This window comes from Aphanomyces astaci, assembly GCF_000520075.1.
Source record: "Aphanomyces astaci strain APO3 unplaced genomic scaffold supercont1.18, whole genome shotgun sequence".
In the NCBI taxonomy this organism is placed as follows: Eukaryota; Oomycota; class Saprolegniomycetes; order Saprolegniales; family Verrucalvaceae; genus Aphanomyces; species Aphanomyces astaci.
In genome coordinates this window covers 488,003-504,713 of record NW_009798281.1, presented here as the reverse complement: position 1 = coordinate 504,713, position 16,711 = coordinate 488,003, and the positions used below count along the sequence as shown (strand labels likewise).

General features: G+C 51.3%; 8 protein-coding genes across 9 annotated transcripts; 3 read left to right on the top strand and 5 right to left on the bottom strand.

The window, feature by feature from the left end:
• Nucleotides 1-76: 76 nt before the first annotated feature.
• On the bottom strand, nucleotides 77-676 carry H257_08312 (hypothetical protein; the record flags this gene model as incomplete). The annotated part of the gene is made up of 2 exons (XM_009834142.1): nucleotides 77-421; nucleotides 491-676. 2 exons carry the CDS (start codon nucleotides 674-676, stop codon nucleotides 77-79), a joined length of 531 nt encoding a protein of 176 aa, XP_009832444.1.
• Nucleotides 677-2,008: 1,332 nt separating this feature from the next.
• On the top strand, nucleotides 2,009-2,911 carry H257_08311 (hypothetical protein). The gene is made up of 2 exons (XM_009834141.1): nucleotides 2,009-2,362; nucleotides 2,435-2,911. Exons 1-2 carry the CDS (start codon nucleotides 2,029-2,031, stop codon nucleotides 2,851-2,853), a joined length of 753 nt encoding a protein of 250 aa, XP_009832443.1. The 5' UTR covers nucleotides 2,009-2,028; the 3' UTR covers nucleotides 2,854-2,911.
• A 237-nt stretch (nucleotides 2,912-3,148) lies between these two features.
• On the top strand, nucleotides 3,149-4,635 carry H257_08310 (hypothetical protein). Its single transcript, XM_009834140.1, has 4 exons — nucleotides 3,149-3,443; nucleotides 3,494-3,626; nucleotides 3,689-3,740; nucleotides 3,811-4,635. The coding sequence occupies exons 1-4, from the start codon at nucleotides 3,163-3,165 to the stop codon at nucleotides 4,506-4,508; spliced, it is 1,164 nt and encodes a 387-aa protein (XP_009832442.1). The 5' UTR covers nucleotides 3,149-3,162; the 3' UTR covers nucleotides 4,509-4,635.
• A 1,096-nt stretch (nucleotides 4,636-5,731) lies between these two features.
• On the bottom strand, nucleotides 5,732-7,645 carry H257_08309. Of its 2 annotated transcripts, XM_009834139.1 has the most exons (4): nucleotides 7,310-7,397; nucleotides 7,025-7,208; nucleotides 6,679-6,982; nucleotides 5,732-6,616 (listed from the first exon to the last, which is right to left on the bottom strand). In XM_009834139.1, the coding sequence occupies exons 1-4, from the start codon at nucleotides 7,310-7,312 to the stop codon at nucleotides 6,079-6,081; spliced, it is 1,029 nt and encodes a 342-aa protein (XP_009832441.1). In that variant the 5' UTR covers nucleotides 7,313-7,397; the 3' UTR covers nucleotides 5,732-6,078. The 2 variants fall into 2 exon arrangements, with proteins under 2 accessions (XP_009832441.1, XP_009832440.1); XM_009834138.1 differs by having other exon boundaries at nucleotides 6,679-7,208; nucleotides 7,310-7,645.
• A 1,670-nt stretch (nucleotides 7,646-9,315) lies between these two features.
• Nucleotides 9,316-12,219, top strand: H257_08308 (hypothetical protein; the record flags this gene model as incomplete). Its single annotated transcript, XM_009834137.1, has 1 exon — nucleotides 9,316-12,219. A coding segment is annotated over one exon (2,867 nt), but the record flags the coding sequence as incomplete, so codon positions are not given.
• On the bottom strand, nucleotides 12,199-12,627 carry H257_08307 (hypothetical protein). The gene is made up of 2 exons (XM_009834136.1): nucleotides 12,567-12,627; nucleotides 12,199-12,499 (listed from the first exon to the last, which is right to left on the bottom strand). Exons 1-2 carry the CDS (start codon nucleotides 12,587-12,589, stop codon nucleotides 12,229-12,231), a joined length of 294 nt encoding a protein of 97 aa, XP_009832438.1. The 5' UTR covers nucleotides 12,590-12,627; the 3' UTR covers nucleotides 12,199-12,228.
• Nucleotides 12,628-13,603: 976 nt separating this feature from the next.
• Nucleotides 13,604-14,474, bottom strand: H257_08306 (hypothetical protein). Its single transcript, XM_009834135.1, has one exon. The coding sequence runs from the start codon at nucleotides 14,399-14,401 to the stop codon at nucleotides 13,649-13,651; it is 753 nt and encodes a 250-aa protein (XP_009832437.1). The 5' UTR covers nucleotides 14,402-14,474; the 3' UTR covers nucleotides 13,604-13,648.
• A 1,484-nt stretch (nucleotides 14,475-15,958) lies between these two features.
• Nucleotides 15,959-16,528, bottom strand: H257_08305 (hypothetical protein; the record flags this gene model as incomplete). Its single annotated transcript, XM_009834134.1, has 1 exon — nucleotides 15,959-16,528. The coding sequence occupies one exon, from the start codon at nucleotides 16,526-16,528 to the stop codon at nucleotides 15,959-15,961; it is 570 nt and encodes a 189-aa protein (XP_009832436.1).
• Between the last annotated feature and the right edge of the window lie 183 nt (nucleotides 16,529-16,711).

The following is a 16,711-nucleotide window of genomic DNA, read 5'->3' as shown; positions in this document are numbered from 1 at the left end:
CGTATCCTCGAAACGGTCCTTTGAAGTTGACCCTGCTTACAATTCTTGTGTACTCTAGAGACGAGTATAAATGCAATCATAACTTCAACGGACAAGTCCACAATGCTGCCGTGTTGAACAGGGACCCCAGCTGTCTCCCCACGCCCACGAGACTATGGAGGATCCATGGCATGCCGCCAGTCAAGTCCGTTGTCTTCACCACGCGCAGCACCTTGGGCAACACCACAGGCGCATTCTTCGCCAACACCAAGCAACCCCCTCGCAACTCGTCGCCCCCCACAGTCACCAACCCATACGAGGCACTCACGTGCAATCGTTGGATGCAGATCATCTGAAGGATTTGTCCGTGCCATGCTGACGTGAGGGTCGTGGCGGCGCAGATTAGCTGAATCAGCGCTTGGTGCTGGGGGGGCGAGAACAACTATGCGCAGCCAGGCAAGTAAGCTGCGCATAGCCCTTCGATGAACGACGCACCGCTTTCGCACAGGACAAAGACGAGTCCGATGGTGCTCGCGTGGAGGAGCAGCTGAATAATGCGCTGGTCCAGCTGGAGTAGGCACGAGTGTGTTGTGGAGGTCGGGGGGACGTTTCGCTGGAGCCACTCGACAGGGCAGAGAAAATCGTTCCACGACAACACGATGGCATTGGTGGGGCGTGGAGTCGCAGGACTTGACATTTGAAGGCTCGATATGCTTCAGGATGGTTTTTTATTGTTGCCGAATTGCGTCATTGGTACTGGTGCACTTGCAAACATGATGAGAGTTCATTTGAAAATGAATCAACTGCCTTGTCAAATCAAAAGTCACATTACTAGTATCAGATTTGATGAAACGGAGTGATGGTGGAAAATCTTTTTATATTAGTACTACTATTAATAGTTTACGTATTATTTTAATAATACGCACTATTAAAATAGTGCATTTGTTCGTTGCATTTATGTATCTGTTGCATTAACTGTAAGTACCAGCAAAGTCGTCCACTATCTTCGAACTTGTTCGTCCATCCCCCGAAGCGCAACCATTTCTGTTATGCACTTGGAAGTATTGTGGATTCGATACGAATTTCCAGACCCCGTCGTATCGAATCTCGCTGCTGAATCGAATCACGAATCGACGCTATTAACTAATCCATTTTTGAGTGGATTTGATTGGCTCTTGCAGAAAGGATAAGTATGTTCAACCAATCAGAACTCCGACGTGATTCAATAATATTGATTCGACAAACCAGGCGAATTTTGGAAGTTTATAGCGAATTCACAATACCAACCTTTTAACATTTCAACCATGATCGTATCAAGAAGTTCAAACCGTTAATTACCAGAGTTTCAACATAGTTTGACCGTTTTTGAATTATTGTCCAATTGCACGACTACTCTCTCCTCTGATAAAACTACTGTAGAAATTGCTTGGATGACAATGATATATTTTCGAAACAAATTTGCTTCCCACCTGATCTCAACTGCCCATCATACACCATGGTACAGTAGTAAATTACCAGTGACTCACTGTCAATTAGGTGACAACAAAAAGTATCTTGAAGCATCCTGATACTGTACGTGTACGTATAGGTATGGAACTACCGTATTAATACTACAGTATTAAATATATAGAAAAAAACATCGGACGGATTAACAGTAAAAAAGTATTACTGGTACTAGTATTGGAGAAATTTGGGGGTGATGGACAAATGAGTTGTAACATATTTATTGCCAATCAGTGTTCCTTGGGTGTAGTATTGTGAATTCGCTATTAATATATAATTCAGAAATTCGCCTGGTTTTCTACCGGTAGTCAATATTAAAACACGCTGGAAGTTCTGATTGGCTGACTATACTTGTGCTTTCTGTGTTAAGAGCCAATCAAATCCATTTAAATTTGGATTAACCAATAGCGTCGATTCGTGATTCGATTCGGCGGCGAGATTCGATTGGACGAGTCCACAATACTAGTACAGTAGTACCACAGCAGTCAGCTTACTGCCAGTGGAGTTGTGGCAAATCATCCGGATACCAACATCACCTTGATCAAAATGGCGACGCTGCCGCCTGGAGACGTGGTGTCGAGTGCTCTCGTGCGTGCCGCGCTGGCGCGCAAGATGAAGTTGCAGTTCGCAAACCTTCTGTACGGGAAGAACTACCTCGTGGACAGAAAGGCATTTATGGCCCATCTGAGCCAGGAATCTTTGACGCTGACCTTGCTCCGCGCAGGCGTCGTCGCGGTCGCCAATCCGTACGCCATCCCAGACTCTGTCTCAACTGTGCTTTCAGCATGGTCCTTGTCGTTTTGGCGGGCCATCAGCTACACAACCGTGACGCGGGTGTTAGAAGAAATCAGCGTGCAATGCTTCACACCTAGGATTGCAGGTGAACTATACAGTAGCAGTGTTGGCGCCATCGTCGTTGTTCTCATCTAGTGGGATGCTTGCACTATTCTAGGAGCCTTGATGAAAGACGTGGCCAAATCGTCACTTCGAAAGTACGCACGATACCAGTGCAACCGGACCATCGTAGCGTCGCTCATCTTTCACACCGCCTTTCGCTCCGCGATCCTCCCGAACGCCGCCGTTCTCATCGTGGAGTCGGGCCTCGACATGTGTCGACGACCCGTGCGTGCATGGCCAGCGTGTTTGCGGCGGAGTCTCCACCGCTTCTTCACCGTTCTGGCATACACATCCCTCGGCGCGGCGCTGGCGACTCTGATCGAACCAGGCGCTGTGACCCGCGCAGGCGCCATCGTCGGCGAAGCCTGCGCTTACGGGTCGCTTGGTATTCACACGGTGATGTTTCAAGACATTGCCCCCGTCGCAGGGTTCTTCTGGCACATTGCAAACACCAAGACACTATACCTCGAATAGGCTATAGCCGTGGATAGATCGCATAACCTCGACGAAACACGACGTTATGCCACCCATAACACGTCATCGTTGAAGTGCGTGACCAGTAGTACCACGTAGTACTTGATCTCTACGGTATTAGTACTGTATTGCCCCACGAAATTGCATTTTGCTTTCAACAATGTACTGGGTGTGGTACTGTAGTAGCCCTCAAAGCAGAAAAAAGTCAACACTATATTATGCTTCTCCGCATTATCCGGACGATTGAATCCTTCGTTTTCATTGGATAGAATAAATCGACCATCATTCGCTTAGACTTTCTGTACGGGGATGGCAACGAGGCGGCGGCCGTCGTCGACAACGCCGTCGCTTGGGGATGTGCGCTCAACAAAGACGCATGAGATGTCCACCAAAAAGACGAAGAAGCAGTGCTCTCGTGTGCTCACATGCCAGAAGGTGAAGCTCCAAGTGTACACCCTCAAGTACGACGACGCGAGTGTCTACGTGGGCGAAATCCATATTGAATCACGACAGCGCCATGGCAAGGGTGTGTTTCGCACGTCTCATGGCGATGTCCTGGACGGTCAGTGGTCTTACGATCGCTTCCACGGGTACATATCCTACGATCGTCATGCGAGACGATGTCATTGGGTGTCAATAGCTTTGGCACGCGGGATTTTGCGGTCACCCACGATCGCCACGAAGGCATGTATCACAAGGACAAGCGGCACGGGCGCGGCACATATCTTTGGACGAACGGCGACAAGTACATTGGCGAGTTCTACAACGGGCGGGTATGTTGCTCCTCCGATAATCTTCCGAACACACAACACCTGATGGACTCCTCCCTCATTAGATGCATGGTGACGGCATCTTTCTCTGTGCATCCAGCGGGGATGTCTTTGAAGGTACATCCACGTCATGTTTGGTTGTCTTGCATCCTATCATGACGGAACGAGCGGCGGCTGTTGCACGTAGGCACATGGGTCAAAGGCGTCATCGCCCACGGCCTAAAGCGCTTTGCAAACGGCGACACATTGCAAGGCACGGCGGGCGCATCGACATGGAACGGCGACGACGGGACGTTGACTGGCGACGGCATCAAGACCTTTCGCAACGGGAATGTCTACCGCGGCCGTTTGGAACGCAGTGTCCAAGCTGGCTTTGGCATTTTGGAGTCCCCACTGCGCCAGCAAACGTATGTGGGTATGTGGGTGTGCAATCAAATGGACGGATCGGGGCGCCTCGAGTTTGTATCGTCGTCACCGTTGTCGTCACCGTCGTCGTCACCGAATGTGTATGTGGGTTTGTTTGTAAAAGGCCAGTTTCACGGCCACGGACGCGTCGAGTATGCCACTGGCGCAGTGTATGAAGGCGCATTTGCCCAGAACCGTCGGCACGGCCGCGGCGTGTTTCGGTGGAGTCCGACTCATGACGGTGGTGATCTCGACTTTGAAGTGTACGAGGGCATGTGGGAGGCTGATCTGCCCCATGGCGTGGGCTACTTTACATGTCAACACGCGGTGTTCCATGGCCAGTGGTGCCGCGGGTACCCCCATGGCGCTGGCATGTACACGTGTCGCGCGTCGGGCGACCGGCGGCGGCATGAGTTCCGCCATGGCCAGTGCATCGACGACCCTAACATCGTCTTTGACCGTGTTTCGGTTGTGTCGTGATGACATATTAATAACTACATCATGACAGACCAACCCTGTGGGATTGTGAGGAGCCCAAGCTCGTGTGTGTTGAAGGGTACTACTATTAGCAGGGTATTAAATAATACTCGATATACAAGTTGGAAAAAATAGTTATTCCCATATTGTCGATTTGATACAAATTTGGGGAGGGGGTGAATTGGTTAAATTTCATTGAGAAGGTTTTGATTGGCTAATAATTTTGAGCTCATCTGAGGTAGCCAATCAAATCGATTTAAATTCCAACGAGAAACCACGCCACAACACGAAATTTCACTGGAAAGCACAATAACCAAACATCCAAATAGTAAGTAAGTACTATGCACGTATAACGAACGTACCCTCTAGGTTTCGATATTTGGATCGTTGTTAACTTACTCTGAGTGGTGCAACTCGAATGGTTGGCTGAGATTGACATGCATTTCCATGCTTACTGGGTGGTCAACCCTCAAAGGGCGACAATTCCACGTCGAAGGAGCATCCACTGACCTTCCCCCTGAGTGTGGCCGTTGCTGATTGTATAAACGTTACAGTGCACATATACCAGTAGCAGCAGGCACGAATTCCTTCACATTGTCTTGATGACGTGGCAAGCGTACAATGCAGGAGCGAGTTGGCGCCATACGTAGCATATGTACTAGTAGTTGGTGAGGGGCCTTTGTAAACCAAAACGAGATGTATACTCCCATGATACCCGGGACATGCATTATCGTTCGTCAGTGCGTCAAGTACGAGAAAACATCTTGCGATGGATCTAGCGCAGGGGTGTATTCCATGACCTCGAGCACCGTTTGCATGCGATCCGAGCCAAAATGACGCGCGAAGAATGCATGCGTCATGTCCATGCCGGCGGTGCAAATCTCATCAATTCGTGTGCTTTAGTAACTCCCAAGTACATATGTAGCCAATCACAGTCCGTTTGGGCTGGAAAACCTACATTCCCATCATTTGTGGTAATGAATGTAGTTGGCACACCAAGTTCGCTCAACATGAGTCGATTCATTCCATTCCAGGCATCGATCAGCATGTGTGGCTACTACGACTGTGGAAGCGCCCAGCGCGAAGGACATGTACCGCGTTTGGAGTCGCAAGTAACTACGGCTACAAATGGTATTAATATTGCGAACCACAGTACAAAATTGATTCCTGGCTAAACGTTTACTACTGGCTGTAGGTGAACCACTATGCGAAGGTTAGCTGGGTTCAATCGACGTTGCGCAGGCAGCCCTCGTTGTGTGACATTGTCCTATGCAGGCTGGGATGGCAACTTAGTAGTAGTACAGTAGTAGTAGTCGTTGTAGTACAGGTCCCGTCTTTGCTGTTCCAGTTATGAAAGTAATTCCAACAAAAGTATACCGCAAAACAAGATCTACAAAGCAGCATACCCTATTAAACATCTTTTCCCCGTCCTGGCAATGGCTTGTTGAGTATTTTCAATAATCCCCGCGACACTAATAAAATTGCAGCATCGCTTAGGCATCGATCGACCACTCAACTTCGTCCACCCCGGGACGACCAAAGGCATCCTCGCATCTCAAGTCAAATGACGGACTTAGAGCGAAGGGAACGCGTTCACGTCAGACACGTTGGGGGCGTTGGCCTTCGACTTCTTCACGTCCCCGCGACCGGCACCGGCAGCGCCACGGCCGCCACGGCCACCACGGGCACCTTCACCACGGCCACCGCGGCCGCCGCGACCACCGGCAGGGCGGTCTTCGCGGTCTTCACGGTCAAAGCGGGGGCCGCTGATGGAAGGCGCGGTGAAGCCCACGTCGGTCACGAGGTTCTTCTTGCGGCCCGACGTCTTCTTCGTGAACACTTTTTCAAAGTTCGACTCGATAAAGTCGGGGGTCTTGCCATGCTTGGTGATCAACGCGGCGGATTCAAATTCGTTTTCGACCGTGCGGAGTTCCTTGTCGGCAAACAACTCGTCGTTCGAGCGCGAGCTCTTCTTGGACGCCAAGTACTCTTCGTACGTGATCGTGTTGTCCACTTCTTCTTCGACCACGGCCACTTCGGGCACGGCGTCTTCTGCGGCGATTTCCTTGGCTTCGTCCGCGACGGCTTCGTCCACCGCGGCTTCTGCAGCTCTATTTCATCATTCTGTCAACCACGACGCCCTACGGACGACATGCACGGGACCACAACGTACTGTTCGGTCTTGTCGTCTTCGTTGCCCCAGTTGCGGGCACCGCCACCAGACTTGGACACTTCCTTGCCGCGACCAGTGCCGCTCTTGCGGTCAAAGTTTCGCTTGCGTTCGGTGCGTTCACCGCCTTCGGCATGGTGGTGCGAGCGGTCAGGGCGTTCGCCACGTTCACGTTCAGCACGGAGGTTGGTGCCGGTGGAGCCTTCAGGGCGGTCAGCGCGAGGAGCGCGTTCCGAGCGAGGGCGGCGTTCGCCTTCAGGGCGAGGAGCACGTTCGGTGCGTTCACCGTCGGGGCGGGGGCCACGGCCTTCACCGCGACCACCACGGCCACCTTCACGGCCGCCACGGCCTTCACCGCGACCACCGCGTCCGCCGTTGCGGCCACCGTCTTGCTTCTTGGCGGGTTGTTCGCCTTCCTTGCGGGCCTTCACGGTCTTGGGCTTGGTGGGCTCAGCCACTTTGGAGGCAGGCACTTGCACCGTCTTGGTGTCTTCGTCATCAGAGTCGAGAGCGGCGAAGATGTTGTGGGATGCCTAGAATCACGAGACAAACGCGCATCGGATAAGCACATATATGCACAAAGCGAGTAAGCACACGAAGCATTCGCGGCGACGATGATGGTGGCAGGACCTACCATGGCAGTCGAGGGGTGGTAGAATGTCCTGTCAGGAGTGAAAAGTGACAACTGAGGACCGCCAATGTCTTGGCGAAAGCACCCCCACCAACCATAAATTTGAACGGGGGGCCAATTGAGCCAATCACAAGCCAGGATTACATTCCAACTTGAAAAAACTCTTTTTTCAGTTCCATTCAAACAGTGCATCAGCGCGTTACCTTTTTTTTTGCAGAAAAAAAAACGAACCTGTGCTCGATAATCCTGCTTTTGCTCACCAAAGCCCAATAGTGTCCTTGGTACCATGGCGTCGGGGTTGAGTGTGTGGCCGTTGAGGTGACGGACCAGCACACAAGGCATGCTACGTCAGACGGCTAGATACAGCTGATGTGCGGTCGGCTAACATCACATGCATGATGGTTGGAAGCGAGTACAGCTGTACAGGTCCCATGATCGAGAACCCTTGCTTGGGTGGTGAAGTGGTGCTGTGTAACGTGAGCTGGACGAACGAGGCTACCCAGGTCGTCAGAGGGTGGTGTCGTTCCAACTACCGTAGAGTACAGAATACACTGAAGATCACAAGCACAATGTGACTGCCAAATACGATTGTAGAGGAGTACGCCACAGGAGCGAATTCACAAGGGGGTCGCCACTCGTAGACAATTTTGCCCGCTTCGATCGCTCGCGTGCAAGCATAAATACTGGGAATTGCAGTGAATTGTACTACCGGTACAGTATCGTTGGCCACTCTGTAGCAGGTTCATGGTTAAATTGACAGAGCTCCGACCTTTGTCAGAAATCATGAGAGTGCAAGGCGCGGGGAGACTTCTTGGCTTGAGAAGTGGTCAACGCAGCAATGGCAGTCACACTGTCAGCAACAAGCGATGGTCATGATGATGAGATGTCAACAACCCTTCAACATGGGAGGAATGATGAGTCTTCGTGAGTTGCAAGGATATCCGGATGAATGATGTACATCATTGTGTTTGAGTGCATCATTCTGTGTGAGTGCATCATTCTGTGCGAGTACATCATTCTGTGCGAGTACATCATTCTGGTTGGTACTCACACAGTATGGCCCAAGTACTGGTGCATTCGACTCGGCTTACGTAGTAAGCTTACCATGTAGCCATTAGTAGAGCGATACCCCACCATCCTAGGTACGTAGCATGTTACTACGTACTAGATCGGCGACCCTGGAATTAGTCTTGGAGCTTGGATTTGGCAGGGGAGGAGTTTGAAGAGTACAGTAATTTTGTCAATCAACAGGTGTAGACGAGAAAAGAAACGCTACCATTGATGCAATGCAATGCAATACTAGTATGTACTTAGTAGGTTGCCTACATTCCCCGTGGACGAAGTTCTAAAAGGTAAGACAGAGCTCAAATACGATCGCACAATTGGAGTGCAATGTTAAATTTAATACAATCGATCGCCTAGCTATTTTGACGATCTTGAAGTAGTTCTCGAGGGGGGCGTGGCAAGGGGGGGTCCAAAATCGACGACATTGATGTCGACGGCTGCGGGGGGGAGTCGGAATGTTGTGCACTTGCATGGCATTGCGGTGCATGTGCAACGATCTTGCAGCCACACCACGTCCATAGTGTCGTTGTCAAGCTCTAACTCGATTGAGCTATCGATCCACTCCTCAGGCGCTTCAGTCATGTCCAGGTTGATGTCGACGGCAAGGGTGGCGGGGGGTGCAGTGTTGTTGTCCATGATGTCTGGGGCGGTCGTTGTCAGAATGGGTCAAATTCAAGAATGGTTGATTTAGGCGTCCATCTTATGAGGGAACATAATTGCAGAGGTAGAGGGACAAGTACAGTCTTGACGTGCCTGCACGTAACACTTTTCGAGTTGTTTGGGACGCATCCACGGACTGGCACGACCGACACCTGCGTGGACACGGTAACATTCATCAATCATCCGGATGATCTACTGTACGAACTCGATCCGGATACTCTTGGTAGATTATCCGGCAATTTCGACGATCCGGATAATTTGTCGGGACGTTATTGGAAGCATTCGTCGCGCCGAAACAAGCCCTTCGAGTATGACAAAGGAAGATGCAGCGCCAGCCGGCGGTCGAGGGCAAGGAAAAAAGAGAAAGAACAGAGCGAAGAGCGCGCACTATGTGCCTCCAGGAAGACAGGTAGCTGCCGCAGCAATAGCCCCGGATGCCACGTCGGACGTTGGTTCGATGTCGAAAAAGGCCAAGCATGCTGCGTGTGACCCTTCCCCCGCTCCTGTGGCGACAAAGCCGGTGGTTACGTCGCGCGGCGCTATCAATCTCAGATCAAATGCTCCAGTCACTCCATCTGTGCCCGTCAGTGCCGACCAATACGATGGAACATCATCGAGCGGAAAATCCAAGTCCAAGAAGAAAAAGCGCAAAAAGGCCGGGACGAGCGGGGACGCAAGTGATATTTCTCCTGGGGAGAACTCCAGTGTTACGGAATCGCCTATGAAAGTCGCGCGGCGGCTGAACGCTGCCGCCATCGGGTCGTCAACGTCGACGCCACTCACCGCATCCGCGAAATCACTGCCGAGGGTTTCAACGAACAAACCAACACCTCCCAGTGGGGGTCCACTGGCACCAGTACATCCCAAAGGAGGTACCAAGGCCGTGGCGCAATTGTCCAATGACATGTCGCCGAACGTTCCAGACAAGCAAGGAGGTCATACGTCGGCTAAAGTACGCCCGACTCCGCCACCTGGTGCTCAAGGCACCCCTCCAGCTAATCTTTCCCTCCCTTCGTTGCCCTCGAAATCGTCCCTTGCGAAGAAGAGGAAGAAAGCGAACCGTGCGGCGGCAGCCGCCGCCAAACAGCTCAACCAGGGACCAGATGTGGCCACTGATAGTCCTACTACTGGGACCCCCGAGGTGTCCTCATCCCCTTCAAATCCAGTGGAGCCATCACACGTCACAACAAAGTCGTCGCTGGCGGCCGGAAGAGCGTTCGCGAAAGCGTTGAAGGCAGTGGCCACTGTTCCCAGTGACACCGAACAACTACCGTCAATGGTCGTCGCGACTTCGACCCTAGTCGTTGTGGCTGATTCAATCAACGCAAGTCCTGTACGGGCCCCACCTCAGCCAGTTGAACGTCCTGTACGCAATTCTAACATAGCTACCAGCGGCCGTCACGTGTCCACCCCCCCCAACGCACCAAATCCAGTGGTTTCAAAGCAAGCCAGAACGAGCAACGCGATCACGTCGGATACCCCTGCTGGCACGATTAAGACATCCGTCCCTTGTACAGTAGTGTCATCCATATCATCGAGTGCCACCTCAGCGAAGTTCACTCCAGAGACACCAACTGTCGATTCTGAATCCACAAGCGAGCCCGCTCCACTAGCTAAAGGACATGACTCGTCTGGTCCTGGTGACAAAGTGATGACAAAGCCTACAGAACCAAGTGTGCACAATGAAACGCTGCCGTCCCCTGGTCGAAAAACAACTCCCGCAAAGTCGCCAAGCAACTCCACTACTCCTGCCAGCACGACCCCTCGTGTGGATGCCAAGCCATGTGATGTTGTGACACTACCATCGGCGGTGGCTCCAGACATTCTCAAGCCTGCTGCCACCCCAGAAGCCACCACCACCCAAATGCCAAGTACAAATGCGTCCCGAGTTGCATCCACATCTGCTCCAGTGCCACCAGCCACTTCCCCAACAAAGCATCCAGTGCTACAACCAACCTCTGCTCCATTATCACCCCTTATGGATCCAGAAGCCACTCATTTTCCACCAAACGCAACCACCCCCAAACAATCGACACCAGTTCCTGACATTGCGCCATCGGTGGACACGACGACACCTCGGAGCGCATTGAGCGAACCCCTCGTCCGGTCATCTAGCCCTTCCGTGTCACGAGAGCAAACAACAGTGGCTGCTTCACCGTCTGAACCTTGTCCGACAAAGGCGCCGAGTCCTGTCGTGACCCCAGCCGGTTGGTCGGTCCCACCTGCAGCCCCCACCATCGCATCTCCAACTCCCCCCACCGTTGTCAACACGGGTTCAACGATAACTCGTGCCCCTCGTACACAGGATCCTCCATCGCCAGTTTCCCCAGCATTTCGAAGTCACAGGAACGTCGACCTGATTCCCACGACAATACCCACGCCTCGCCCACAACCCCAATCCACTCCCGCCACCCCCTTGGCGGCGTCAATCCCTCGACGGCTCCACGCTCCATCCGTCGCCACCACCACCACCCCGGCATCGTCGGCCCCGTCCTCGATCGTGGGCGTTGCACCCCGACCCGCCAGTACCCGTCAAGCGCCGCCGCCCCTCTTCCCCCAGCCCCCGTCCATGCTTCCAAGCCACGTTCCTTCACCCGTGGCCCCATCGACGCCTTCGTGGACAGTCACTTCGTTTGGCACCACTCCGTCCCCATCGGCGTCGTTGTCCTCCAACTTGTCGACTCGAGTCGCGTGTTCTCCGTTAAGCACGTGGTTCCTCTCGTCGGGTCAAGCCAACTTTATCCGTCAGTCCAACGCGGCCTTGTCCACCAAGCCCAAAGAATACAGCAGCGCCATATCCACGCCAGCAATTTCAGCGGAAGAGAAGGCGTTTTATGCGCACTTGGCGTCCACCCACTGGCGCAGCTGGTACACCGCGACGTCTGTGGCCCCCGACTCGGTGCTGGACCCGCCACTGCCGCATGTGCCCACGGATGTGCAAGTCAAGATCGATGCAGTTAATCCCACAAAACTGCCGCCTTCCATCCAACAGGAGTGTGACCTGCCATCGTCGTTTGACAGGATGATGGCGGCGCTGTCCCGCGAAAAGGCCGCGTCGTCGTCATTTGAACGCCAAATGATTCAGGTTCTGCAAGGCAAGACTATGTCTGGACAGCCGTTCGAAGAAGCGTATCGTAGCATATTGGACTAGCCGTAGACATAAGAGAGTTCGTTGCACTTGTCCGTTGTATATCGTGTTATTCTGTGGACGAGATTGGTTTCGACGTCGACACGGCCAATACCGTGCTGTCCTTCTGCTGTTGCACCACCACGATGCGCTTCGTGGTTTCGATCCGCACGACGGGAGCCACGTCCTTCTCGTCAGACGTGTTCAACGCGTTCGCCCGCGCCACCAAAGTGTTCAGCGCTCCCAAACCGAATCGCGCGTCTTCAAAGTCCCCATGCGCTCCAAGAAGAAGCCCTTGCGCGTCATTCCAGACCACTCCACTCACTCCATCTTCTTGGACTCTACATACGTATCATCATCCACTACCACTTGCGCATCCATCTTTGGAACGACATCGCGGCCACCTACATGGACGCCAGGACGTTGTTCATGATCACTTTGCAAACTTGCGCTGTGGTCCCGATAATTGTTATCCGGATAATGAACGAGTCCTTTGTAAACGAATGACGATTATCAACTCGTAGAGGTACACTAGCCATATCAAAATGTGACTTTTCATGTATAAAGCTCCAGCTCGAGGCTTGAACATCAACTCTTGTCAGATCAAGTTAGGAAAACCAGTGAGATATTTTTGGTAGTCCTCCACTGAGGCATTTCGACTCTACGATCTGTGAGGCACCCTCACATGTGCGAAGACGTTTTTTTCGCCTTCGCAGAGTTACAGTATGGTGCACGTCATCTATAAACTACGAACTTTTCACAAAATTTTCTGACTTCTATTTCATATTCATTACTCAAAATTTCAGCAAATTGAGACGTAGAATCGACAGATCTCAATGTGGTGAAGAAATTCTACGTCTCAGATTAACAGTAAATTTGAAATTTCAGCAAATTGAGACGTAGAATCGACACATCTCAATGTGGTGAAGAAATTCTACGTCTCAGATTAACAGTAAATTTGGTGCTGAATTGGTCCAGAAATAGATATTTAACCTAGCGGTATTTTACAGGGGCGTTTGGATATTTGGCCATAGGGGTGACCGCTGAGATGTATCTGGATTTTTGTATGAGCCTCTTATCCGTATATAATATCCGGAGGCAGTTGGGACCTTTAACCTCCCACTAGCAATGATAAAACGCTTGATTTTTGGGTTTACAGTACTGTTAACTACATTAATTGTACGTTAAATAATAAAACCTCCACTCTCCAATTTGGCCAGTTGAAGTTTTTAGATGACGTGCACCATATATATACGGTGTGTATACGTATACTAGAATCTTAGAATTACATTTTCAGACAGCAAATTGCTGTTGAAGCAGAGCAACACATTTTTCGAGTCCACTCTCCAATCGATTACTCGTAACAAACTGGTCCTAGCCTTCTGAGGTATTTTTGGAAGTATGTATTTCACTGGATGACTTCCAAAGTGCCGTTGTTGACTCGGTCTGTACAGTTGAAGAGAGTTACAACATTTTAAACTAAGTTAGGTCTAGGCTACAGTGTCTACAGCCTTGGCAACAGGCGCTTGGGCGACAAGGTCGTTGTAGGTACCGGCGATTTGCGCGAAGGGTGCGATGATAAACGCAACGGACCCGACGACAAAGTAGTTGGTGCTGTACACCAAATTGTCCACGGCGGCATCGCCTTCGACGTACAAAAACTTGGGCAAAAAGTAGTAGCTGCCCACGATAAACAAAATGTTGCCGATCATGTTGAACAAGGAGACGGACGTCCAGAGGCCCACCAGCGGCTGGTTGGCGCGGAGCGAGCGGGGGATGTCGGCGAAGATCGCAAACGAAAAGACGGAGCAGCCCACGATGAAGAGGTAGCAGCCGAGGGCGGGGTCTTCCGCGTAGTAGCTGGGCAAGAAGTACACGCCACCGTAGACAAAGCACACGGACCCGATGACATTGCTCACCGACGTGGTGATGGGAATGAAGCGTTGCCAGTCGCTGCCACCAACGTGGGCCGCACGGGCGACGAACACTTCAAACAAGCTGCCGGCAAGGAAGCCCACACATCCAAACACGAACAACCAGCCGCCAATCAACGGGCCTAGGCCGTCTTCGCCGTACAGGGTATAGTACCGGGGATAGAACAAGATGGACCCGATGAGGAAGAGCCATCCGCAGATGAAGTAGCACACGCTCGACGATTTGAACGTCACGTGAAACAAGCGAGCCGCTAGCGAGAGCGGCGACGTTTTGGTGTCCACTGTGTCGGTAACGAGTTCAAAGGTCATTGTGTGCGGCAAATTGTAGAATGGGACACTGGAGGCGTCCCAACGTCACGTGGCTGCCCTCCACCATTCCTAGGTTGGTAGATAGATAGATGGGTGCCATTACCAATGCCACCACCTGCACCAAATCTGTAGAGATTGACATACAATTTTCAAGTACGTGGCAACAGTGTCACCAAATACCCGGTATTCAAACAAATATCGGGGAGATAGGTCCGGGTTGTCACTTGGCAAAATATTTCATTAACGTTATCGCATGTGCGTTTTTTTATTTATTTCGATGTGCACGGAGAACTGCCGTCCAGATGATCGACAGCCCGCCCTGTCAGTGATTGAAAACGAATTGAGGTGTACATGAATTGTTGCCAAAGCGCTTGTGTAAAAAGCGATATTGTCAATGCATGATTCCAAGCATGGCTTGGTTGGCTTTCAGCACCAAGGATACATTTCGATAGGCCTGCGAAATGTTGACGATGACACGACACTTGCCCTGAGGTTCGTTTTGATTGGATGGGAAGGGGTCGAATACCCAAATACCACCCACGTTCAAATACCCGACAGATCCAGTCCCCGTCCAAAATTATTGAACTTTGCTACACTTCAACCATCGAAATTCCTAAAGCGTTTACACTTGTTTATCAAGTGAAGATTTCACACCAGACTTCGGCTTGGCCGCGTAGGTGGTGAGGGGGGTTATGTACTAAGCTTAATTGACGGCAGGGAGAGCCCAATGCGACGGACATCCAACACATATGAGTGCTGCAACGGAGAGTCGTCGCAGCGGGAATCGTCATTCGGTATCGACTTCATGGCGCGGCCTGTGCATACTACTGCGTACTACTAGTACATACTAGTAGTATTGCGATTGCGTGTCGCCTCTATTGCGATCGTTTTATGAAGACACCACAACTAGAGGGATTTTGAAAATGGGAATATTCCAATGAAATGTCCAATACTACGTAGTAATTCTATCGTGTTTTTGCACATCAGCAAATTTCACATAAGACGCACTACCAGTGTCATTGAGTGCTGAACGCGTTATCTCAAGTGGGGAGTGGTGATACCTCCTTTATGAGGTCTACATCATGTTGGGTCGTGAAGCGATGATGGGATGGCCTCGTTTATTGCTGGCCTGCTTGAACTGTTGCATTGATTTGGCATGGTTGTGAGTGTGTAAAGGTTTGCCCAGTCAGAATTTCTGACTAGAAATTTATTTGTTTGAAGTTCCACCGAAATGTCTCACTGGGTCATTTCATTGGAATATTCCGATTTTCATGATTACTCTATGCGAGTATTTTTGATATTTCTATGTGTTGGACTTCAGTGACCAAGAGTTTTTTTCTGATATGTCGCACACAGCTCTGTTGATTTACCGTAGGCTATACAGCTGTACCGCGGCTATCAGCACTGGTTGTTACAACCAGGTTTCGAGTTTCTCACGTCGCATTATAAGCACTCCCAGTCGCCAACGATATCATCCTCAAGCTGCTCCAATATTCCATCCGCCACGCTCCTTCAATCCAATGTCAATGCCATCAGTCGTCTAGCAATAAGGTCACCTTACGTGGGGTGTTGGACACCTTTCGGGCCATCAGCCTTTTTGCGTGGGTGATCTGGGACAGAGTTCCTCCCTTGAGTAGTAGTACTTGGTCGACGTTTCACACCGGTTGCTTTACTGCTCTTGAGATCGCTGGCCGCAATCCCATCGTCGGTCAAGTCAGGGGAGGCAATAGCAGTCTTGCGCTTGCGCATAGCTCGAGGGGCTTCAGATTTATCCTCCAGGGGGGGGTCGCTGGATTTCGCAGGCTTCGGAGCATTTTCACTGTCGCCTTTTCGTGAATATGGTGTGACCATTGCTGACTCTGGCAGTGCAGCATCTACTACAGGCGAAACTGACGGAGGCAATACTGCCGGGATAATCAAAGGACTTGCTTGCTGGCCAGGCGATGGCTTGGACATGGGAGGCTGAGTTAATGACGCCTCAGCGGGGGCTAAGCGGCGAGGATGGGTTCGAACCACATCACGAGGGGGTCGGTGCATCGCATCGAATCGGTCAGACTTTTTCGGAATAGGTTTGAGATCATGGGTTAAAGCCTTAAGCACATTGCTCTTGTTGATGGGGGGCTGCATCGATCCAATGAGATTATGAGCAGTCCGCTTCCTTCCAAACAGGTTAACTGCCACATCAAAGGTCGTCCTGTCTCAGTAACGCAAGCTTTCAAGCCTAACGTTGTGCTGGGACCACATTTCAACCGCCCTTTTAGCGAAGCTTGTGTGGTTACAGAGTTGTTGAACAAACTGTAACGAACTCCT

What these genes read in the sequence shown, in the direction of transcription:
- H257_08311 (XM_009834141.1), top strand. Translation starts at nt 2,029, where the DNA reads ATGGCGACGCTGCCGCCTGGAGACGTGGTGTCGAGTGCTCTCGTGCGT. An exon ending in CTTCACACCTAGGATTGCAG is followed by an intron (nt 2,363 to 2,434) that starts GTGAACTATACA and finishes GCACTATTCTAG; the next exon opens with GAGCCTTGATGAAAGACGTG.
- H257_08310 (XM_009834140.1), top strand. Translation starts at nt 3,163, where the DNA reads ATGGCAACGAGGCGGCGGCCGTCGTCGACAACGCCGTCGCTTGGGGAT. An exon ending in TCTTACGATCGCTTCCACGG is followed by an intron (nt 3,444 to 3,493) that starts GTACATATCCTA and finishes GGGTGTCAATAG; the next exon opens with CTTTGGCACGCGGGATTTTG. An exon ending in GCGAGTTCTACAACGGGCGG is followed by an intron (nt 3,627 to 3,688) that starts GTATGTTGCTCC and finishes CTCCCTCATTAG; the next exon opens with ATGCATGGTGACGGCATCTT.
- H257_08309 (XM_009834138.1), bottom strand. Translation starts at nt 7,594, where the DNA reads ATGGTACCAAGGACACTATTGGGCTTTGGTGAGCAAAAGCAGGATTAT. An exon ending in ACCACCCCTCGACTGCCATG is followed by an intron (nt 7,209 to 7,309) that starts GTAGGTCCTGCC and finishes TCGTGATTCTAG; the next exon opens with GCATCCCACAACATCTTCGC. An exon ending in GAAGACGACAAGACCGAACA is followed by an intron (nt 6,617 to 6,678) that starts GTACGTTGTGGT and finishes ATGATGAAATAG; the next exon opens with AGCTGCAGAAGCCGCGGTGG.
- H257_08307 (XM_009834136.1), bottom strand. Translation starts at nt 12,589, where the DNA reads ATGAACAACGTCCTGGCGTCCAT. An exon ending in AACAACGTCCTGGCGTCCAT is followed by an intron (nt 12,500 to 12,566) that starts GTAGGTGGCCGC and finishes ATACGTATGTAG; the next exon opens with AGTCCAAGAAGATGGAGTGA.
- H257_08306 (XM_009834135.1), bottom strand. Translation starts at nt 14,401, where the DNA reads ATGACCTTTGAACTCGTTACCGACACAGTGGACACCAAAACGTCGCCG.